The sequence below is a fragment of the Lichenostomus cassidix genome, chromosome 17, assembly GCF_008360975.1.
Source record: "Lichenostomus cassidix isolate B80296 chromosome 17, HeHo_3.0, whole genome shotgun sequence".
Classification (NCBI taxonomy): Eukaryota; Metazoa; Chordata; class Aves; order Passeriformes; family Meliphagidae; genus Lichenostomus; species Lichenostomus cassidix.
In genome coordinates, this window is record NC_139497.1 from 1,907,026 (window position 1) to 1,925,934 (window position 18,909).

The following is an 18,909-nucleotide window of genomic DNA, read 5'->3' on the forward strand; positions in this document are numbered from 1 at the left end:
GCACACCCTCACACAAAGCACTCAGAAGACAAAACCCTCACAACTCATGGAGCTTAAGCTAATTAATTTGTCTTGCCCTTGTCATGTCGAGACGGAATTAATCTGACAACCTGAATTAATCTGAGAAGGGAAAAAACCATCAAAATAGCAAATCTGGATTAGATCTACCAACTTGGTTTTTCCAAGCTTTAGCTTCATCATAAACACAATTTATATGCTGCAAAGCCCTGAAATAATACAGATTTCCATGCCAGTTCATTATGAAAGATTCTCCCCACATCTAAATTCTCCAACATTCAGGCCATAAACTGACCCTCCTGTACAGTTGTAGATTACAAGGTTTCCAGTCTTTATCTCTGCCTGGTGGGATTTCACAGTAAATTCTTTCAGGACTGAATAATTAAAAGAAGCAAAACCACAGCATTTGGCTCACAAGGCAACACAAACAAATCTGTCCATGGGTGCTATCTTGTTTGCAGCACATGTGCACAGATTTACATGTAGGATTGAGGCTTAGCGCTCTGTTTGTTTGGATTTTTCATTATTCAGTACCCCAAGCATAAGGTAAATTGTATAAAGACTGAACTTGGAACAACTTTAAGAATAGCTGATCATCTTAAATCATTTTATTTACCCAATTTTGTGGTATTTTAAGATTCTTGCTGCTCAGAAGAAATAAGGGAAATGGGTCAGAAATGAGGAGTCCAGTCTACCATACTTGGTTCATGCTTCTTGAATTCCTTCTTCCAAGTAATATCTAGGTCAGAAATTCACAGGATCTTATAGAATTCTGGCAATGTTCAGTGTGTTTGTCAGCCAAGCTATTTTAATTGTCAGATATTAAATATATGTGCCAGGATGTGAATTGTAAAATCCCATTACAACATACACTGTGCATAAACTCCCCACGGATTGGCTTCACTGCAGGCCACGTCCCCCACTTCGAGTCAGGAGGAAAGTTTTAGACATCTGAGCATGGCCTCCCTGCTTTCTTCCCTCGGAGCTCCCAGGATTAGGGATTCAAAGAGCTGCTTTAGGCGTAGTCCCCTAAATCGCAGCCATAATGCGGCTTTTATGTGGCCACGGACAGGCTTCATGTCTGCACTGTTTCAATTCCCAGTGTGGGGATTGATTTAGGCAGACAGCAGCTTACTCAGCTCTCTCAGCTGCTGTGCTGAGGCGAGAACATCCAGCAGCCCCTAGCTCATCCTCGCTTGATTTAATGATTTGCTGGCCAGACTACAGAGAGCAGCTCAGGAACTCCTACCCAGCGTGCCATGATTTGTGGGTTGCTGTTGCTCATCTGTAATTGCAATGAGAAATGCTCATCAATCATTGCAGCTCTCCAACAGAACGTTGGGAGATACAGCAATGGAGAGCTTTCAACCTGGCCTATCTTTCTGAAAACATTCTAATCCTGCAAATAAAGATCTGGACGCTGTCCCGGTGCCAGGCTGGGAGCAGCTCCTGCCTTCTGACCCTGAGGGGCACAACCAGCCCTCGGTGAAAAGAAGCAGGGACAAGAGGAGACTGGGAGTAAAATCTGCTCATCTTCATTGCTGCACTCATTAATGCCAAACTCTCAAGTCACAGAATCTAAATATTTTTCTCCGACTCTCTTGGAGCCCTTTTAGGCACTGGAAGGGGCTCTAAGGTCTCCTCAGAGCCTTTTCTCCAGGCTGAACTGCCCCAAACCTCCCAGCCTGTCTCCAGAGCAGAGGTTCATCCTTCATCATTGATCATAAATATCCTGCACTACAGTGTGACACAAGGATGTCCCTCTCACAGTCTCCGTGCCTGAGCTATCTGAGCCCCATTGCAAATGTTCCCTCTCCTCTGTGAAGCACAAGCTGAAAATCACCATCACTTAGTCCCCAGCTGGACAAGAGAACCCCTGTAGGCAAACCCAAGACTGAAGGGGATTCCTGGGAAGCTGCACTCCATCTCTACAATCCTTATCACCCTCATTATTGCTCAGCCACATCTGAGAACTCTTTTTCCAACAGTACTGTGAGCAACACACCTTCCCAATAATGTCCATATCCGAACCACTCTCATTAATTTCCTGCAGTCTAATAGAACACAATCTTAACACGATTTATTGAGACAATTAAAATTCAGAAAACAAGCTTCTCCGTGCTCCATAAAGCACAGCAAATTTATTTGCTGCAGTCAGTAAAACTCTGCTGCCTAAAGCTGTGCAGTAACTCAGCAGGGCCTGGCCAGGGACTGCAGGACCCTCAAAGCTCACGTTGGGATAATCAATTAGAGCTGGGTTTGCACTGGGGCAGCTGCAGGGACCCTGCAGCTCCCAGAGCCTTCCACACCTGGAGAAGCAGAAAAAAGAGTCAGGAAAGAAAAGCTTTGGAGTGTCTATGGTAGGTCTGTTGTGTTCAGCTGCCATGTGTGCCAATCCTACCAATAATTGTGACCAATTTTGAAGCTGTACATTTATACTTTCTAGTATTTCAAGTTCCCTTAACCAAAGACAAAACAGAACAGATTTTTCATCCACCAAATAAAAAACAACCCCTAGTTGGAATCATTACAAATGTGTGAGAAGGCTGCAAGCATTTGGATACACCACACTCAAGCCCCAATCCATACATTTCTGCAATGAAATCACTTAATTTGAAACAGATCACCAAAAAACCAGGCTTTGCATTTAGGCTGCCTTAAAGAAGAGATGTCACGCTAGAGATTTTTCCAGTTCCTTATAAAATAATCAGTTCTTTAAAACTATCTGGTTTTGAGAGGTAATTATTAAATGACTTTGGAAAAAAATTGCTCTGAACACTGATAAACTTGTATTATACCCTGAGTAAGCACTACAGGCAGGTGATAAATTGCAAAAGTAATGCTACATCAGTTTAACTTCCTGCCGAGTCACCCTTAACTGCTCCAGCCTTGCACAAAATAGCCCCTGCTTTCATTACTAATAAAACACAGAATTAATTACTCAAAATAAAAGAGGCCTTGAAAATGTGCCCAGACACTGAACCATGCTGGCTTCTGCATTCTTTTTCCCTTTCTTTTTTCTCCTATAAAGGAACCTCAAACCCATTGCTAGTCATTTCTTTCAAGCCAGCTGCAACACACGAGATTTTGTTCCAGGACTCTTCTATTCCCAAGTGGATGCTCAGGACCTGCACACACAGCAGAGTCTCCAGTCACCATACTCCTCTCAAAATACTTCAAGTGATGGCTGACTGCACCATAAATCTCATTTCTCTGACTGGATTATGATAAAAAATAGCTCCATTTTGGAAATTCACTCAAGCAATGGAAATCTTTTAGACCAAGATCCAAATTTTTCAAATGTCTAGTGCTGGACTGGAGTTCTCCAGGGACTTCCAGGCAATTCTGCTCCAGCTTGAACAAGAAGAATCCCTGGCTTGCTATTATTAGCAGCTGGGAATCTTTATTTCTCTACTCTCCTGTAAGAAGGATTCCAGCTTCTCCCAGAATCTCATCATTATAGAACATACAGGTTTAGAGCTGCGCCTGTTTTCATCTTAGCAGTTCTCCAGGAATTTGATTAAAGATAAAAAAACCACCCAAAGTTTCCAGGAGATTTTAGCTGCTGTCCCATTTGTGTCACCCCCCACACGCTGCCACAGGGCTCTGACAGTGGGTGACCTGCATCCTCCTCCTTCAAAATGACCTTGTCATGAGCAGGACCAGGAACAAGCCATAGAACTTCTTTAGAGAAACACAAACACACCGACAAGGTTCCCACCAACTCGTAACCAGAGCCTGTAAAAGCTCTTGGGCACCCATCCAGCCCTTCTGGCAGCACTGTGTTCATGCAGGAAGAGAACATGGGAGAAAGAGGCAAATCCAACAGGCACAAGAAGCCTGAGCAGCCAAGCAGCTGCAGGATGGGCTCTGCAGAATTCATTTTGTAGCCCAGCTCAAGGCTGAGCATAGCCTGGGACCTCACTGTGACAAAGTCCCTGCTCAGCCTTGGGCACCTCCTTTCACCTTGGGGACCCTGAGTTATGGCTTTGCCTGCTGAGAGAAAACTCTTCTTCCCTTTTCTGGAGTGCCCAGCTGGGGATGAACCCTCCAAAGAAGAGGGTTTGGAGGTTTTCTAATTGCCAGAGACAGCGTGGAAGGTGCTTTATGGACCTCTCAGTGTTTCCCTACAACCCCTCCTGACCTAAGAACGTCTTTTGTTCTGCTGAGCGACTGCAAAGTCACTTTTCCAGTCTTCTGAGGCGAAGTGTGACACATAACGAAGGCAGGATTTAGAGCGTGGGCTGAATCTCCTGTGAGAAGATTCTGACTGCAGAGGTAAAGTATTGGCTAAATTCTCTAATGATGGAGTTAATTTTGTTGCTAAGAAAAGCAAAGGCACGATGAGGACTGGCTCCAGAGATTACACAGTGTGTGGTCTCTGCACTTGAAGAGCTCTGCACAGCACTCGCTCATGTTACATCAATTACTTTAACAAAGTTAGATTCAGAATAATATTTATAAAGCTGAGATCCACAGACCTTTTTGCAATCACCTGGGCACAATCACCTTATTCACAAAACTGGCTATAAATTATGCTAATCAGTGAAACACTCAGAAGATGAAGAGAGCTTTCTTGTGTAATTGTAAATGGATTCCTATAAAGAAAAAAATTGGGAATATATAAAATTACAGAGTTTCAGTGCACATTTCTATTTGAATCTTGGATGTCAGTAATATAAAGGTTAAAGCACTATGATCAGGAAATTTAAAACATCATTTTTATTGTGGAACCCCTTCTATGTCTCCACAATGATTAAATGTAGTGCTGGAAGGTTTTGGTGGATGTGGATGTCATCTTTAGCACCAATCCTGACCACTTCAGCGCAACCCAGATGAAGTGGTAATTTTGCTCTCAATATGAGTCCTATCTCTGATTCAGTCCCTCTGTTGTATTTTACCATTATCTTAAAAATAAACATTTTGCTTTGTGGTTTTCATAAAACAAAAAGTTAAACACTTCATGTCCTTTTGGGGGTTATCAAAAAATTATTTAACTTTACCTACCTCTAGTGTGTATTTCAGTTAGTGGCAAATTCCTGTGCATTACTCAGGTAAGGCTGCACCTGCTGAGCAGTTGGTACTCCTTGGAGGCAACTAAGAGTAGAATGAACTTTGCTAAGTCTGTGGTTCTCCCTGTAAGCCCTGGTCTGTAAGAGCAGGACTGACACTCCTGAGGGACATCCTGGCCAGGATCAGGAGTGTTCCCTGGTCATGGAGAGCTGGCAGGTGTCTGACTGCAGAGCTGCACTTCCACCTGTCCAACTCCTGAGTAGCCAAAACAGTCAGGAAAGCACAGCCTGGGAGGCTGTGAGATGATTTCCATCTTCCAGTTCAGGCACGAGAAAGGTAATATTCCACATGTTTTTAAACAAATCCCAGGATTTGAGGTGAAGTACGGGAAATCCCACATTAGGTGCAACATCTGGCAGCCCTTATTTAGGGCTGGATGCTGAGAAGTGAGGAGGATAAATGACTCTCTAAAGCCAGGACTGGGCTGTGGGCATGGGCTGCCCTGTTAGCTGGGCCACTGCGCTTCTCCAGCTGCCTCTGCCTTTTCTAGGATCAAAGGACAAATATCCCAGCCCTGTATCCCACGCTTGTATCCCAGGCTTGTATCCATGGTTCTGCCTGCCTGGTTCACAGAGCTTGGCTTCTCCACCCTTTTTGCCCAGGTTTCTGTTTATTCAAGTCAGATTTTTTTCCCCATTTCCCTGCTCTGCTCTCCCTTTACTGTTCACAGCTCATCACCAGGTACAGACACAGGTGACTCTTCACTTGACTTTGCTTGATGATGTCTCAAGTTCAGATTCCGTGAAATTAAAATCCCCAAACAGAGGTTACAACTTGCAGAAGTTCTAACTCAAAGTGTCCAGACTTTTGAAAGACTCAAGCACTTTGCAGCTCACTCCTGATCCCTGCAACACAGCCCTAAGGGCTTTAAACTATTAAGGAATGTCCTTGTGTGTGAATTCTTCCTCATTTCCATGAGGTTATTTGCAGACACACTGAACACTGCTGCTACTTGGGACACAAAACTCCATTAAGAGGAGTGATGCGCTGTCTAAAATTAACTATGTATTTGTTTTCTCTTCAGTTTCTATAGAACATGAGGAGAGATGCAGATGGTTAACAGCACTGAGATTATAGTGATAGCTGTAAAATTTGATGACTGTTATCAAAAGCATCGTATGGCTTATGAGAGCAAGTAGCAATTAAAAAAAAACAAAAGAAGAAGAAGAAAAAATATTTCCAAGCTCACCCTGGGCAGGGAACAGGAATAGCAAAGGGAAGTTAAAGCCAGTTTCATACTAAAGGATTTATTAAAATAAGAAGATCACTACTTCAAACCTTGACAGACACAGGTTATCTGAAGCAATTCAGATGTGAATGAAATAAATGTCTGTGTGTGAGCTTGAAACACTGACAAAGGGAGGTTTAAATGTGGGGTGGGGATTTTCCTGCTCAGGAAAGCAAGGCAGGGATCAGCTGCCCTGATCTGAGAAAAAGGCCAAGCAATTGCTCCAGGATCTCCAACTGGCATTCCAGACAGAGCACTCTTTCTCCATGGCTAGAAAAATGCTGTACTGCACCTTGTTACAGGCAGGGAGATGCCTGACAAAATGAGCTGAATCATTCCCTTTCTCCACTTTAAACCATAACAAGACTTTGTTCCACCTCTCTAGATGAAATATTAATCCAACCTGTAAGAGAATGATACCCACAACCTTCCATCAGAGACCTCTCTGTTCAGACTCCTCTTTGGAGAATTACCTTTGCTCTTTCCCCAGCTGGAAAAGCTCTTGTATTCCTGTTTCCCCCTCCCTCTTCTGAGCTGCCATGACTGGAACTCCAGACTTTCCAAAGCTACGATGATTTATTGAAACCAGTTCTACTTAGTGAGAGCTCTGGCAAGCAGAAGCTGTGCTAATGCACCCAGCAATCCACAGGGCAAGATAAAATCTCCCAAGAACATTTTCAAGAGGTAAAGAAGAGATGAAGGAAGGATAGGAAGTTTTCAATGCTGCCTGGAACACAGGAATATCAGACACAGAAAAATTAGTATATTTTCTCTTAAGGTGCATATCTGCCCATTCCCTGGAGGAAAATTACTGATTGACTCTAGAAATCAGGAGAAATGAAAGGGCAGGACAGGCTGTTCCTTGGTTTGGCCTCCAGAGAACACATCCAAAGCATCTGTAAGAGATGGACCTTTAACCCTCAAACATGACAGAGCTTTCAAAATATCCATGTTACATCTACTGGGATACAAGTCTTTTTCAGTAGGAGAAAGTTTATTACAACCCATTGGGGAATATGTTTCTCTGTGTTGGTTTTTAATTTATATTTAATCTCTATCCTACCCCAAAATATGTACATATATAATTAGCTTAAAATATTCAAGAGCATTTCTTGATGTGGGATCCATTTCCAAAGAAAATTATAGTAAGCATCAAAATTGAACTGGTTTACTGACAAAGCACCAATATTTTCAAAACAGAGCTTAAAAAAATGTACCAAATTGCTCTTAGATGGCCCAAATGCCTGAGATGAAGAAGTCAGGCAGCACTTTCCAAAGGTACATAAAACAAAAGCAGTCTCAAAAGGCCTTTTTCACCAAAAATACTAAAATAAGTTACTGGAGACCAGAACATACCCCCGTTGTCAGTTCTCTTCCCATCCCTAACAATTGGCAATGGAAAAACCAAAGCAGTATGATATTCTGGGTCAGGGATGTAAGGACAGGAGATCCTTAGATCCACCCCAGGAGGTTGTTGGCACAGTTTCCTGTGAGAGAAGAGCAGACGTGGGAGGAAATTCCTTGAAAGAAAGAAGGACTTCCAAAATTTCCATGAGGAAATTCAAAATCAAACCTCCTTTTGCTGATTTTCACTTCCACAGCTGCTCTGTCAATTGGCTTCACTTAGTCTGAACCAGGAATTCTCTGGTCTCCTGTGCTAGATTGTCCCAGTTTTTCTGAAGTTCTTCTCTCTCCATTAATGCTTCTCTTCTCTTTAAAACACTGCTTTCTGTGCATCTGACCTACATGGAGGCAAGATATCAATTTTTTATCTTGATTTTCTTATCGTGGTTTTATCTTGGTTTTTAAAATGTTGATAGTCTCCTGGCAAGCACCAAGAGCAATGACATCATAGCAGGAGGCGGCATCTATTCCAAGGAACTCAGAGCCAGTAAAAATACTCCCAAGATCACAAAAATAGTTCCTATTACATTTTACTCCTTGGCAAAGGACTACCAGATTATATAAAAGGCAAGGCTAGCATAGATACAGTAAAAGTACTTCATGGTAATGGTGGAGCCTCATCACTCTGGGTCATGTCTGCAAACTGGAAACCTCAATTCTAGGTAGGTCAGACTTATCCTAAGCTGAAGTTCACTAAAAATGTCCTGATTTAGGCTCCAGGCACTGAGTATGGCAGAAGGAGCCACATTCTTTGTGAATTAACTGAGACTGAACTCCCAGAGAAAGTCTGGCAACCAAGTCAGACAAGAGTTGTGGTGGAGGAGAAAAAGAAAGGAATCCATGTGGATTCCTGAAATTAGGCTGTAAATATACAATGATGTTGCATTGCCAGAGCTGCCACTTTAGCGAAAAAAAGTACTTTCATGCAGTGAAAATGAAAATTCTTTATCTTCATGGAACTAAAAGCCTGACCTGCTGAAAAACCTGTACTGAGATTTTCCAGACTCCAAAAGATGTGCCAGGTGGATTGTGCTCTCCACAGCAAAATGACAAATGTCCTCCAGCAATTTATAAACTTTAGAGGGAACATAGAGAGAAGAAGAGCAAAGAAAAGGAAATGGGCAAGAAGGAGGACTGTGGAGCAAGAATGGCAAAGGATTAAGCAGGAACACAGGAGATCCTGTGCCACTCCAACACCATGAGAAAAGCTCCCTGTGTGTGACCCTGGACAAGGCATTTCTAATTCAGCTCCCCTTCAGAAGAGGATAAAAGCAGCACATTTAAGCTGGCATGAAGTCATCTGGATTAGAGAGGGAAAAAAAACACTGGAGCATTGCAGTGCTGATGACCAGAGCAGCACATCAGCCATAGGCAGGCAAACAAAAAGTGTTTTGCAGCTACACAGGATCCCATTAAAAGGAAATACTGACCAATGTTAAGCTGGGGAGAAGTCTGGGAAAGATCCACCAGGAATTCTCTGCAGATTTCTTGTAACCAGTAAACCCTACCCTAGCAAAAATATCTATCACAGTCAGACTAGTGAACCAAAGAGCTGCTGTTCGATGAAGTATAAAAAGCAAAAAATAAACACTTTTACAACCAGCTGGTGTTTGATCTGAGCATGCATATGGACAACCCACAGAATTACAGAGCTCTGATTTCACTGTCCCATTTTCTACTGGTCACTCCTGCCAATGGCTGAGAAACCTTCTGCAGCCAGGTCTGGAATGGAAGAGATCCTACCTCTGGAGTTCAAAGGTCAGGATTTTATTTCTCAATGACAGGGTAGGAAATTTATGACTGACAATATAATTCCAACAAAAAATACTTAAGTGAGCATTTGTTGTTGTTATCAGCAGCAATGGATGAGAAATAGTTTTTCTATCCCCAAAATGTGATATTACTGGAAAACCCCATTTGGACTGGTGCATGCATGACCTTTCAAGGGAGGTTTGGGTATCCATAAAATGAGTGGCACAGGTGGCACTGTGAGACCTCAACCCATATATCTGATGTTCCCAGCAAGCACAGAGCCCTCCAGCTAATGGAATGTCCTGGTTCTACACCTTGGTCTTTGCACCAGGATTCTCCTTCACAGAATCATGGAATATCCCGAGTTGGAAAGGACCCACAAGGATCATCAAAGCCCAACTCCTAATTCCTTCTGTGACTTGCCACAGTTTTCCCGATTTAGGCTTCAGCAAAATAAATTTTTTCTTCATTAAAGGAGTTGCTTTTGATGATCTGGCAGTCAGCCAGAGAAATGACTAAGTGAAAAGATGCCTCACTGTCAATGCAACAGCTCTTTTCTGTACTCCAAGAACATTTGCTCCACAGGTCTGGGTGTAAGAAAGCACAGGAGTATGACCTTCTCTTGTTTATCTGAAGTTGATTCAATATAAAAAGTTTGGGTCAGATCAAGGATCAGTTACATAAATCCACTGTTCCCTTAATGATAGGTACTAAACATATGCCTTGGAGTACATGCAACTCACACGCTTGTTACACGGTTATCATTAACATACCAACACAAAAGAAGCTAAAAATCATGCATTTCTCAGAAATAAATTATGATGAACATTCAGCACAGTCTTGGAACTAGTTTTTGCAGATTTCCCCTGGAACAGACCACAGTAAATTGAATAAACAGGCTCACTGGAAGGAGGGCCATGGTTTTGCAAACCATCAATACTTCTTGCCCTCCTTTCACTAACTTTGCCTTGTGTATATAAAAGAGTCTGACTGAAATGGAACCTGCAGAAAAAGGATTGTAACCATATTTTAGAGGTCATGTTAGGATGTGCTATCAGGGAGAGAGTGGTGGCCCCCAGGCTGGGGTGTCAGGCCTGTTGTCTTGAGGGTGCAGGAATGGCTCCAGTAGGGACTGAGGCTGCCCCAGCAGGTCATCAGCGAGCAGGATTTAACAGGAGCACAAACTACATTTTGTCTTGTGGAAGTGGAAATCCAGACTGCTGAAAACCAACTGTGTTTGGTCTGACATAACAGAAAAAGAGATTCCATAAGCAGGAAAACAGAGCTGAGAGAGTTCTCTGCATAAAGATACAAACCCAAAAAAAGAGCTGCTGTTCTGAATTACAATTACACTCACACTGCAGAAAGTTTGCGTTGAGACCTATTGTAAAACAATTTCTACACAAAAGAGCAAAAGACAATCATTGTTCCAACTCTGCTCATTAAAGACATTTGGAGACAAACCCCAGTCTTTCATCTCAGGCATTGGTACAAGGCAACTGTACAGTGCAATGAGGCACAGTCATTTCTAACAAAACTAACCCCCCCACAAGTAAAAAGTCAGTCCCCAAATTCTGAATTCCCCTGCTTACCTTTTTACGAGCAGGTCAAATTTTTGGAAGTAGTTTCTCAAAGCAACTCAGACATTCCATGTTAACTCTCGTGCTGCAATAAACAGCTGCAAAACTCCCTGATTTATTTCCTGGGTTGGTGTGCATGCTGAACCCCAGAAGAAATCCCAAACAGGGAAAAAAATAAAGGAAAAACACCCCCGAAACCCACGGGAGAAGCAATTCAGCCCTTGGGCAAAGCACAAAAAAAGTTCAGCAGGCAAGCAGAAAGGAAATCCAGTGACAACTAAAAGTTTGGATAAGCAAGAGGGAAGGCAAGCCTGCTCCCGTTGCCTGGAGTCCTGGCTAAAGGTGCCTCTCCAGCAGAATTCACGGAGGCTCCCGGCTCCTCGGAGCAGATGGTATTCACACATTATTCCCGAACAGCAGCATTCCCCAGTCCAATCAGGAGGCAGCACTCAAAAGCCAAGCGCTTCCCAGACTCTGTTACAGTTTTCAATAGCTATAGCACAAGATGAATGACTCAGAAAATGAATAAGCAGGGAAAATAAAACCTGCCTCTCTCCTCGGCAGAGGCACAGGCAAGCGGTTCAGCAGCCCTCAGTCTGTTGAGCACTGGTTTCAACTTGAATGCACCTGCTTTTTTTCCCTAAATCCTGATTACTTTTTCTTGAATTTGTATGATCAGCTTCATCTTGGGTTAAAAGTCACAGTAATTAAATCTTCTCTTTTTTTCTTTTCTTCAGTCTTAAAAACAACAAACATTTGTGTCACAAAAAAAGGATGAACTGTGTGTGTGCTTTTCCAGACAACTCAGACAAACCCCGCATGCCATCTCTTGCTGAATAAATCAAATATGTTTCTAAGATTAATGCCTGACTTTGCAGATCCTGTTGCAAATGATTTGAAATAGATTAACACATCCTCTGGTTTTGCCTGAAGTTTACCATGAAACTTTAAATTACAATAAAACAAGACTGTATGAAATAAAAATGACCACCAACTTTCAGGGAAAGTACAACCATTATCCAAAAACTGGCCAAACTGAACTGCAAAACTACTTTCAACTGCTTTGTGTAGCTGATAGACCATCCCGTCCAGAGGGCACTTCTAAATACAACTCCTCAGCTCAATGCCTGTTGTTTTCTGACAGCTGCAACCCAGTAATAAAGGATGATCTGCTAAACAAAGCAAGTTACTCATGGAAACAGGCACAGCACCCAGTTTCTCCCTGGAACACCACAGTGCACTTCTGAGCTTTCCACAACATGCTGGAATTCTCCTTAGCTTTGTAGCAGAATGCAAGGAGGTTGTGCAGTGTTTGGTGCTCCTGCCCCAGCTCTGCTGCAGCCCCAGACTCTGTTTTCATTGCTGCTGCTCAGGGCTGAACTCAGCAAAGCTGGACATGCTGCAGTCAGGCAAGTGGGATCACTTAAATCACTGAAACTATTTAGGGTGAGAAACATTCCCCCACGTCCCCCTGGACATTTTCAGATCTTTGTCTCTGGCTGTAAATTGATCCTTTGCATTCCTGTCTGACACATGGACTGTGAAAAACTCTTCAGGGATATTCCCTCTGCCAGGAGTAAGGCCCTAACAGCATTTCTGCAAATACAGGGCCAGTCAGAGAGACAATAAAATTTTGTGAACTCTGGACTAACTTTTACAATTACTATTTTGTCTTTTTTTTACTTTTCTTCTTTCTGGACCAAAGAAGGGAACTCTATTTGCATTTTACTTTCCTATTTTCAAAACACCAAGTATCAGGATTTCTCCCTGAGATTCAGAGCAGAACCCACATCCAGAAGCATCGTTTTGCTCCATCAGCCAGGCCATGCCCACCCAATGCTAAGCAAACAAACCTACACAAGCAGCTACAGCACAAAGAACAAGGGCTCGTGTTGTAACATCTGCCACAGCTGCCCACAGCCTCCAGCTGCAGCTAGAGAAGTGTTTAAAGGTGTAAAACAAAACTAGAGGCATATCTAGATCTGCTAGGAAAACAAACACTTTCTGAAGCTTCATTTTGGCAGGTATTTTCTGATCCCTGCATTAAGCTCCATAGCAGCCAAAATCATTTTGACAACTGACTCACTGAGCAAGGCATCTGCTGGGCCTCTGAGCCTCTACCAGCAGGAGGAATGCTTGGCAATTACAGCTTTTCCATGTGCTGGTTCCTTGGAGATGCTCGGAGAGGAAGCACATGGAAATCCAAACATTATCACCATAATGCTCTAACTGCTGGGATAACCCCATGTATGCCCTGAGGGATCTCCTGGGCAAACATCCTGATCAGACATCACAAAGAACATTGCAGTGGCTCAGGGTAAGCAGCTCTTTATTCCATACATCCCTCTGTAGGGTGGATCTGTTAGCCAGGAATGTGAGGCATCAGCACCCATCCATCTCTCTGAGCACCACCAGAACAGGAGGCTCCTGGCCAACAGCTGAGTTCTATCTATGGGATCACAGTAACCCTTGACTGAAGGGCTCAGAAATCCCACTGTGCCAAAATGTGGGGCTCAGATCTCATAAATACAGGACACTTCCTTCTGTGGCTCTTCCAGTTCCTGTCAGCTACTACCAGAATCTCTGTAATTCTAAAGTTTCTCACCTATAAACACCTTGACATGTTAGATGTATGCTTTGAACTCCTCCTCAGCTCTGCTCCCAGGAAATCCCTTGTCTGTGCACTCTTCCATTCCATCCAGTTATACTGAATTCACCTTCCAGCTATGGAAGCTCTGAGACTAGCAGTGCTGTATTGAAGAGACAGATCTGGGAGGTTCCCTCACAATGTTCTGCTTTGAAGTTCCTCTCTTTTAGAAGGGATATAAAAGAGGCCTTGAGCTTATCTATGAAAAGACCCTTTTCTTTAGTTCCAAAGAACGAAGGGATGGCTGTTTCCCACACCTTCATCCATTCAGGAATGTTCCTTCAGGATTCCATCTGAATGGTTCTCCCTTGTTAAATGCCCATAATCCAGTGGGATGCTCATTTATTGATTTGCTCTGCCCTAGCAGGGACAGAGAGGAAGCCACTGCATGCAAGGGTTGTCCCCAGCTCAGTCTCCAACTTGGAAATTGCAGAATGCATCTACAAATCATTATCCAGTAATCTTCTAAATCCTTGATCTCCTATTCCCATGGAGCTTTCCCACTCAACTCTGCTACCACACATAACAAAAAGTTCTGTGTTCCCAGCCTGCCCTTGCTTCTGTTTTCCTCTCTACCAAGTGTGATTTTTAATGCACGTCAAGGTGTCATTGAGGCCAGGATGTCATTACTGCCCTAGAACAGTGCCTGAAGAATCTAAATTACCAATAGCAGACAGAGTTCAAGCCTGGCTGTCATCCAAGTAATTCACCTGGTTCAATGTGTATGTCAGAGACTGAAAAAAATATGCTGTAATTATTGTGTTATTAAAGCAAAATGGTTTAATTTTATTTCTTTGTGGCACAAAATCTGCATCTGTGATTCACACCTATTGTGTAGGGAATATGATTCCACTAAAACCAGTAGTTGGGATCTGGTCTACAAGGTTGTTCAAAAAGTCTAACAAAAATCTTGTGCTCTTTTTAAGGATTAACAACCAAATCACAAAGAAATATTGTGATGACACAGAAAAGAAAAAACTCAGAGGTGGTTCCAGTGTTGACAAGAGCTGTACAAACTGAGATCTGAGCAATTAGAAGACACAATGAATACATAATTCATAGATATTTTGTACTCAAGAGTTTGCACACAAATAAAACATCTTATAAATCTTCACCAGCTTGCAGAAAGCTGCTGAGCTGTCTCTTATTCTTGGATCAGCAAGTGGCTATAGTACAAAAGAGAAATCCATAGCTCTGATATGTCATCCCTCCGAAATGGGTAATTTAGGGTTATGGTTTTGGAATCAGCACATTCTTCAGCAAGTTTCTTCCAAGAATTTTCTTTCTTTTTTTTTCTTTTTCTTTTTTTTTTTGGTGAAAAGAATCAAGTAAATCCATGCCAGTACATTAAAAAGAGCGCTTTAAAAAGTCAGAGCTGTGAGCCGCCATAAAATGACAATAATCTTTCTCTACACGCCTGCATTCTAGAGAATGGAAAGAAAATAATGGCTGGGGGAGAAGGAGAAAATAATGTGGAGGTTGCTTCAATGATTTTTAAAATCCATATGAGAACCTGCAGCTTTCTGTGAGCCTTTATCCCATGCACAGGAGAAAAGTTTCAGAACTCCTGCACAAACATCCAAATGAAGAGCAGCCTACCAGGCTGTGTTCAAGGCTGTCAACCACTGCACCTCCATGGAGGATCACAGAGAAAAATTCAGCACCCACTGCACCCAGGTGATGGTTTTATTCCAGGGGCTGTTAGCCCTGGTTGGTTGAGGCAACCAACACAGCTTAAATCTCATTTCAGGTCACCACGTAGATGCGTGGAGATTCCCTGTTCCAGCTACAAGTAACAATAAATCTAAGAGGCATCGCTATGAAAAGTTGGCAACCTAATTTGATTAGGAAAAAACCCCCTCTGCTAAGAAATGAGACACAGCTTCCCAATCTTAAATATTCCACCAACGTCCTGCGAGCTGAATTCATGCATGTTAGTAAGCAAATGCAAGGGCTGCAGGAGGCATAAAAAGCAACTCTCAAGTATATTATTGCCACAAATTCTTCAGAACAGCTTTTTCTGTCATTAATGATCTATTGATCAGGCTGGCAATAAGCAACACAGAAGGAACTGAGGCTGAATTTTAAGGTAAATGGTCAACCAACATGGACTTCAGGTAGATCAAAAATTAAAGAATTTACTTCATTGTGCTGGGTGAAAAGGGGACTTGATTTGGTTGTCTTGAAGGCAAAACGGCATTTTTACAGCAAGTACAGGAGTTTCAAGTCATGGTCACTCCCCAGGGCAGTAATACTTGTCACATGAGCAACCCAGTGGGATAAACACAACTGTTCCCAGCCTGTGCAGAGCTGCTGGATATGGAAGGGACCGAGGGGCTGCTTCCAGAACAAGGGAAAGTTCTCAAGGGGCAAATCTTTCTGAACAGCACTCTGCTGGCTGATTTCTGAGAACTTTCTGTTTCCTGAATTAATGCAAAATAATGCCTGGAATCTCAGAACAGCAGCTGAATCCCTCTGTCCTGCAGTGCCGCAGCTCCAGCAGCAGCACAGGGGAGGAATTGACTTTCTGATCAATAAATGGTTCAACCCATTTGTTTATAATGAGATAGTTTAAATCAAAGTAATTAAAACAAAAAAACTAAAAGGAAGATGGGGATTTACAGTTAGGATGGGGAAGCAGTGAAGTTTTCCCCAGATCCTTGGTACTGGCAGTGCTTGCTTATCTCTCCTTTCCCAGCTTATGAACCTTCCCAGTGTTTGCCCACTTATTCAAATATTTTGTAGGAAAATGAGTTTTTACACAATGGGACAGGATATACTTTAGGTGTCTGTAAGAAAAGAATGAGAAAACCTGTGTATCTTAAAATATGCATTCTAAATTTAGTGATGCATTTAACATATTAGAGAAAATAAAGTTAAACTTGTATTTCCCACAGAACCCAGATGCTCTCTGTGACTCCTAAAGGTCAGATTCTAATGTCACAACAGGCAAGAACACTTGCACATATGTTTGTTAACATCAGCTCAAACTATGCATGCACTTCTCTGAAAATCTTAAAACTTCCTGCTGCAAAGAAAACAAGATTTAATTCTGAGTCTCAGTGGTCTAAGAGGAGACGTAAGACATGAGAGGTAGATGCTGTTCTTCTCGAGAGGAATTCATATAACTACATATGCAATAGAATAGCAGAAATAAAAAGTGCGAGACTCCCCTCTTAATATTTTCATGCAAATATCACCATTTGAAACGCCACCAAAATCTGTTCTTGATTATTTTAAATTCGATTTCAGCAGGGTACAGAGCCCTAAGTAAAGCAGTGCTGCCCACTTATATCTGCCCAGTCAACTGTTCACATAGTTTAAATGTTACTTCATTCCCTTAACCACATTCTTTCCACACAGTTTTAGGTCTCTGTGATTTTAACACTGCAGTTGTGTTGGACTTGAAGCTTTAGTTATCAGCAGAGAATATGCTGTGGGAAATCCATAACTACTTCCTGAACAATATTTATGTAGGAAGTGGAATATTTAGTGGATTTCAAGCTGTATTCAGAATATGCCGAATGCATATTAAACAGTTGAGAATCAATTCATTCCAAAAATCACCATCTGAAATTGTTTTCATAAACATGAATACTTTGTTGTCCTCAATGCAGCCAATTCTCTCCACTAACAGAGAAATAAGACTTGCAATTGCAAACAACTTTTTCCCTCAATTTATGCTTTTTTGTATGCCTTCCAATAGACTGGATAGCAGAACATCAGCATGTGGAATGCTATAAATCCATGGAATAGCTGCATTTTTAACCATGGACTTTAATTCCAGGGTGAATTTATGTGGTCCTTGGCTAAATATATCCTCCTAAGTAAATTACTCATTCGACTGCCTGTAGGAAAGCTTTCTGCAGATAAAGAATCTGTTCCCAAATGCTACGTTTGATAGCACATACAGCACAAAGTTCTATTCTCAGTGGCAAAAAGCCCCCCAAACTGAATAAAGTGAAATGCACAGGTCCCTCTTCCCTCTGCACAGACTGCTCAGGAGACAGGTTAATTTCTGCCTGCTTCCTGCTCCTTCCAGTAGAATAAATATCTCCATGTATCAGCCTACTACATGTTTGTCTCCAGACCCTGTAAACAGAGTGATTTCTAAGCTCTTGTGAAGCACATTCCCACATTCATTTCCACTTATCCATGCAGAAGACAGTACAAACACATGCCTACCCCTGTGCCTTTAGCAGGATGGGTAACTCAGACACTCTCATTATCCTTTTTTTTCCCTCTCTCTTCTATGTTTTCTACTTCTTACCATTGGAGTTGTCCTGGTCCAAAGGATTATCTGGTTCCATTACTTCAAATAAAAGCATCCAACATGCAGTTCTCCATGCAGCAGAGGCATAAAAACACAGCAGTTGCCTAAGCTGATTCACCTGATTTATGAATTAGTGCAGCATCCATAAGAGGCTGTGTTTCTTCTTTTGTATTACATCTGGCTCCTTTTCCAACTCGATGGCTGGGTATTACAGCATGCAGGCCTTTTTCCAGCATCCTCTTAATGCATTATATTTAAAGTAGCAGCAACCTTTTTCTCCCATCCCCCAGACTAAGTTACAGCAGTAACTAGGCTGAGCTGGCAGCGAGCACAGCTCATTCAGAACAGGACCTGCAAGCGTTCTCCGAGTCGTGGTGCTGCATGAAGAGAATGATTGATACAATAAAAAGTAAGTGGGCTTTGACACAGCACGGTATGCAGTGCACAAAATCCCACCAAAACCAGGCGAAGGTCCTGAGGGTTTGGGGAATGCCTTGCCGAAGCCACCAGGCTGCACCCCCTCACGCATAAACACAAATTATGTCCTGTTCCCTCCTCCTCCCCCCCCCCGCTCCAATCTTTTATAACCCTGGATCTCCTCCAGCAATAGTCTGTTCCTTTACTCAGTTTATAATAAACTCTGCCATTCCCTCGTGTCCCTCGGGCTGGCTTGCAAAGGAAGGAGGCTGTTTGCAGAATGAATAGCCCAGCCCGTGCCTGACTGGGAGGCAGCTCCGGGACGCTGCGCCGGGCACTTGGAACTTGCTGCAGCAGCAGCCTTTGGCTGGGGACCTTGTCCTGCATTTCCCTGCTCTGCTGAGCCAGGACTGCTGCTAGGCTGGCATTTGAAAAGCTTCTGCAAAGGAGCTGAAGGACAAGCCCCAGCTTGGCTGGACTCGGATGGTAAATGACACCAGAGTCTCTCCACAGAGCC

The 18,909-nt window shown here is 42.7% G+C and overlaps 1 protein-coding gene across 3 annotated transcripts in view; it reads right to left on the bottom strand.

The window, feature by feature from the left end:
• The window catches only part of DAB2IP (DAB2 interacting protein), a 157,284-nt gene extending 138,834 nt beyond the window's left edge, over positions 1-18,450 (bottom strand). The window contains exon 1 of one of the 3 annotated variants that reach the window (XM_085076758.1): positions 18,094-18,450. In XM_085076758.1, coding sequence (XP_084932884.1) covers positions 18,094-18,211 — 118 coding nt within the window. In that variant the 5' untranslated portion in view covers positions 18,212-18,450. Of the gene's footprint in view, positions 1-11,067; positions 11,090-17,972 lie in introns of those variants that run through there. The other 2 variants (XM_085076760.1, XM_085076764.1) reach the window with 2 other exon arrangements.
• Between the last annotated feature and the right edge of the window lie 459 nt (positions 18,451-18,909).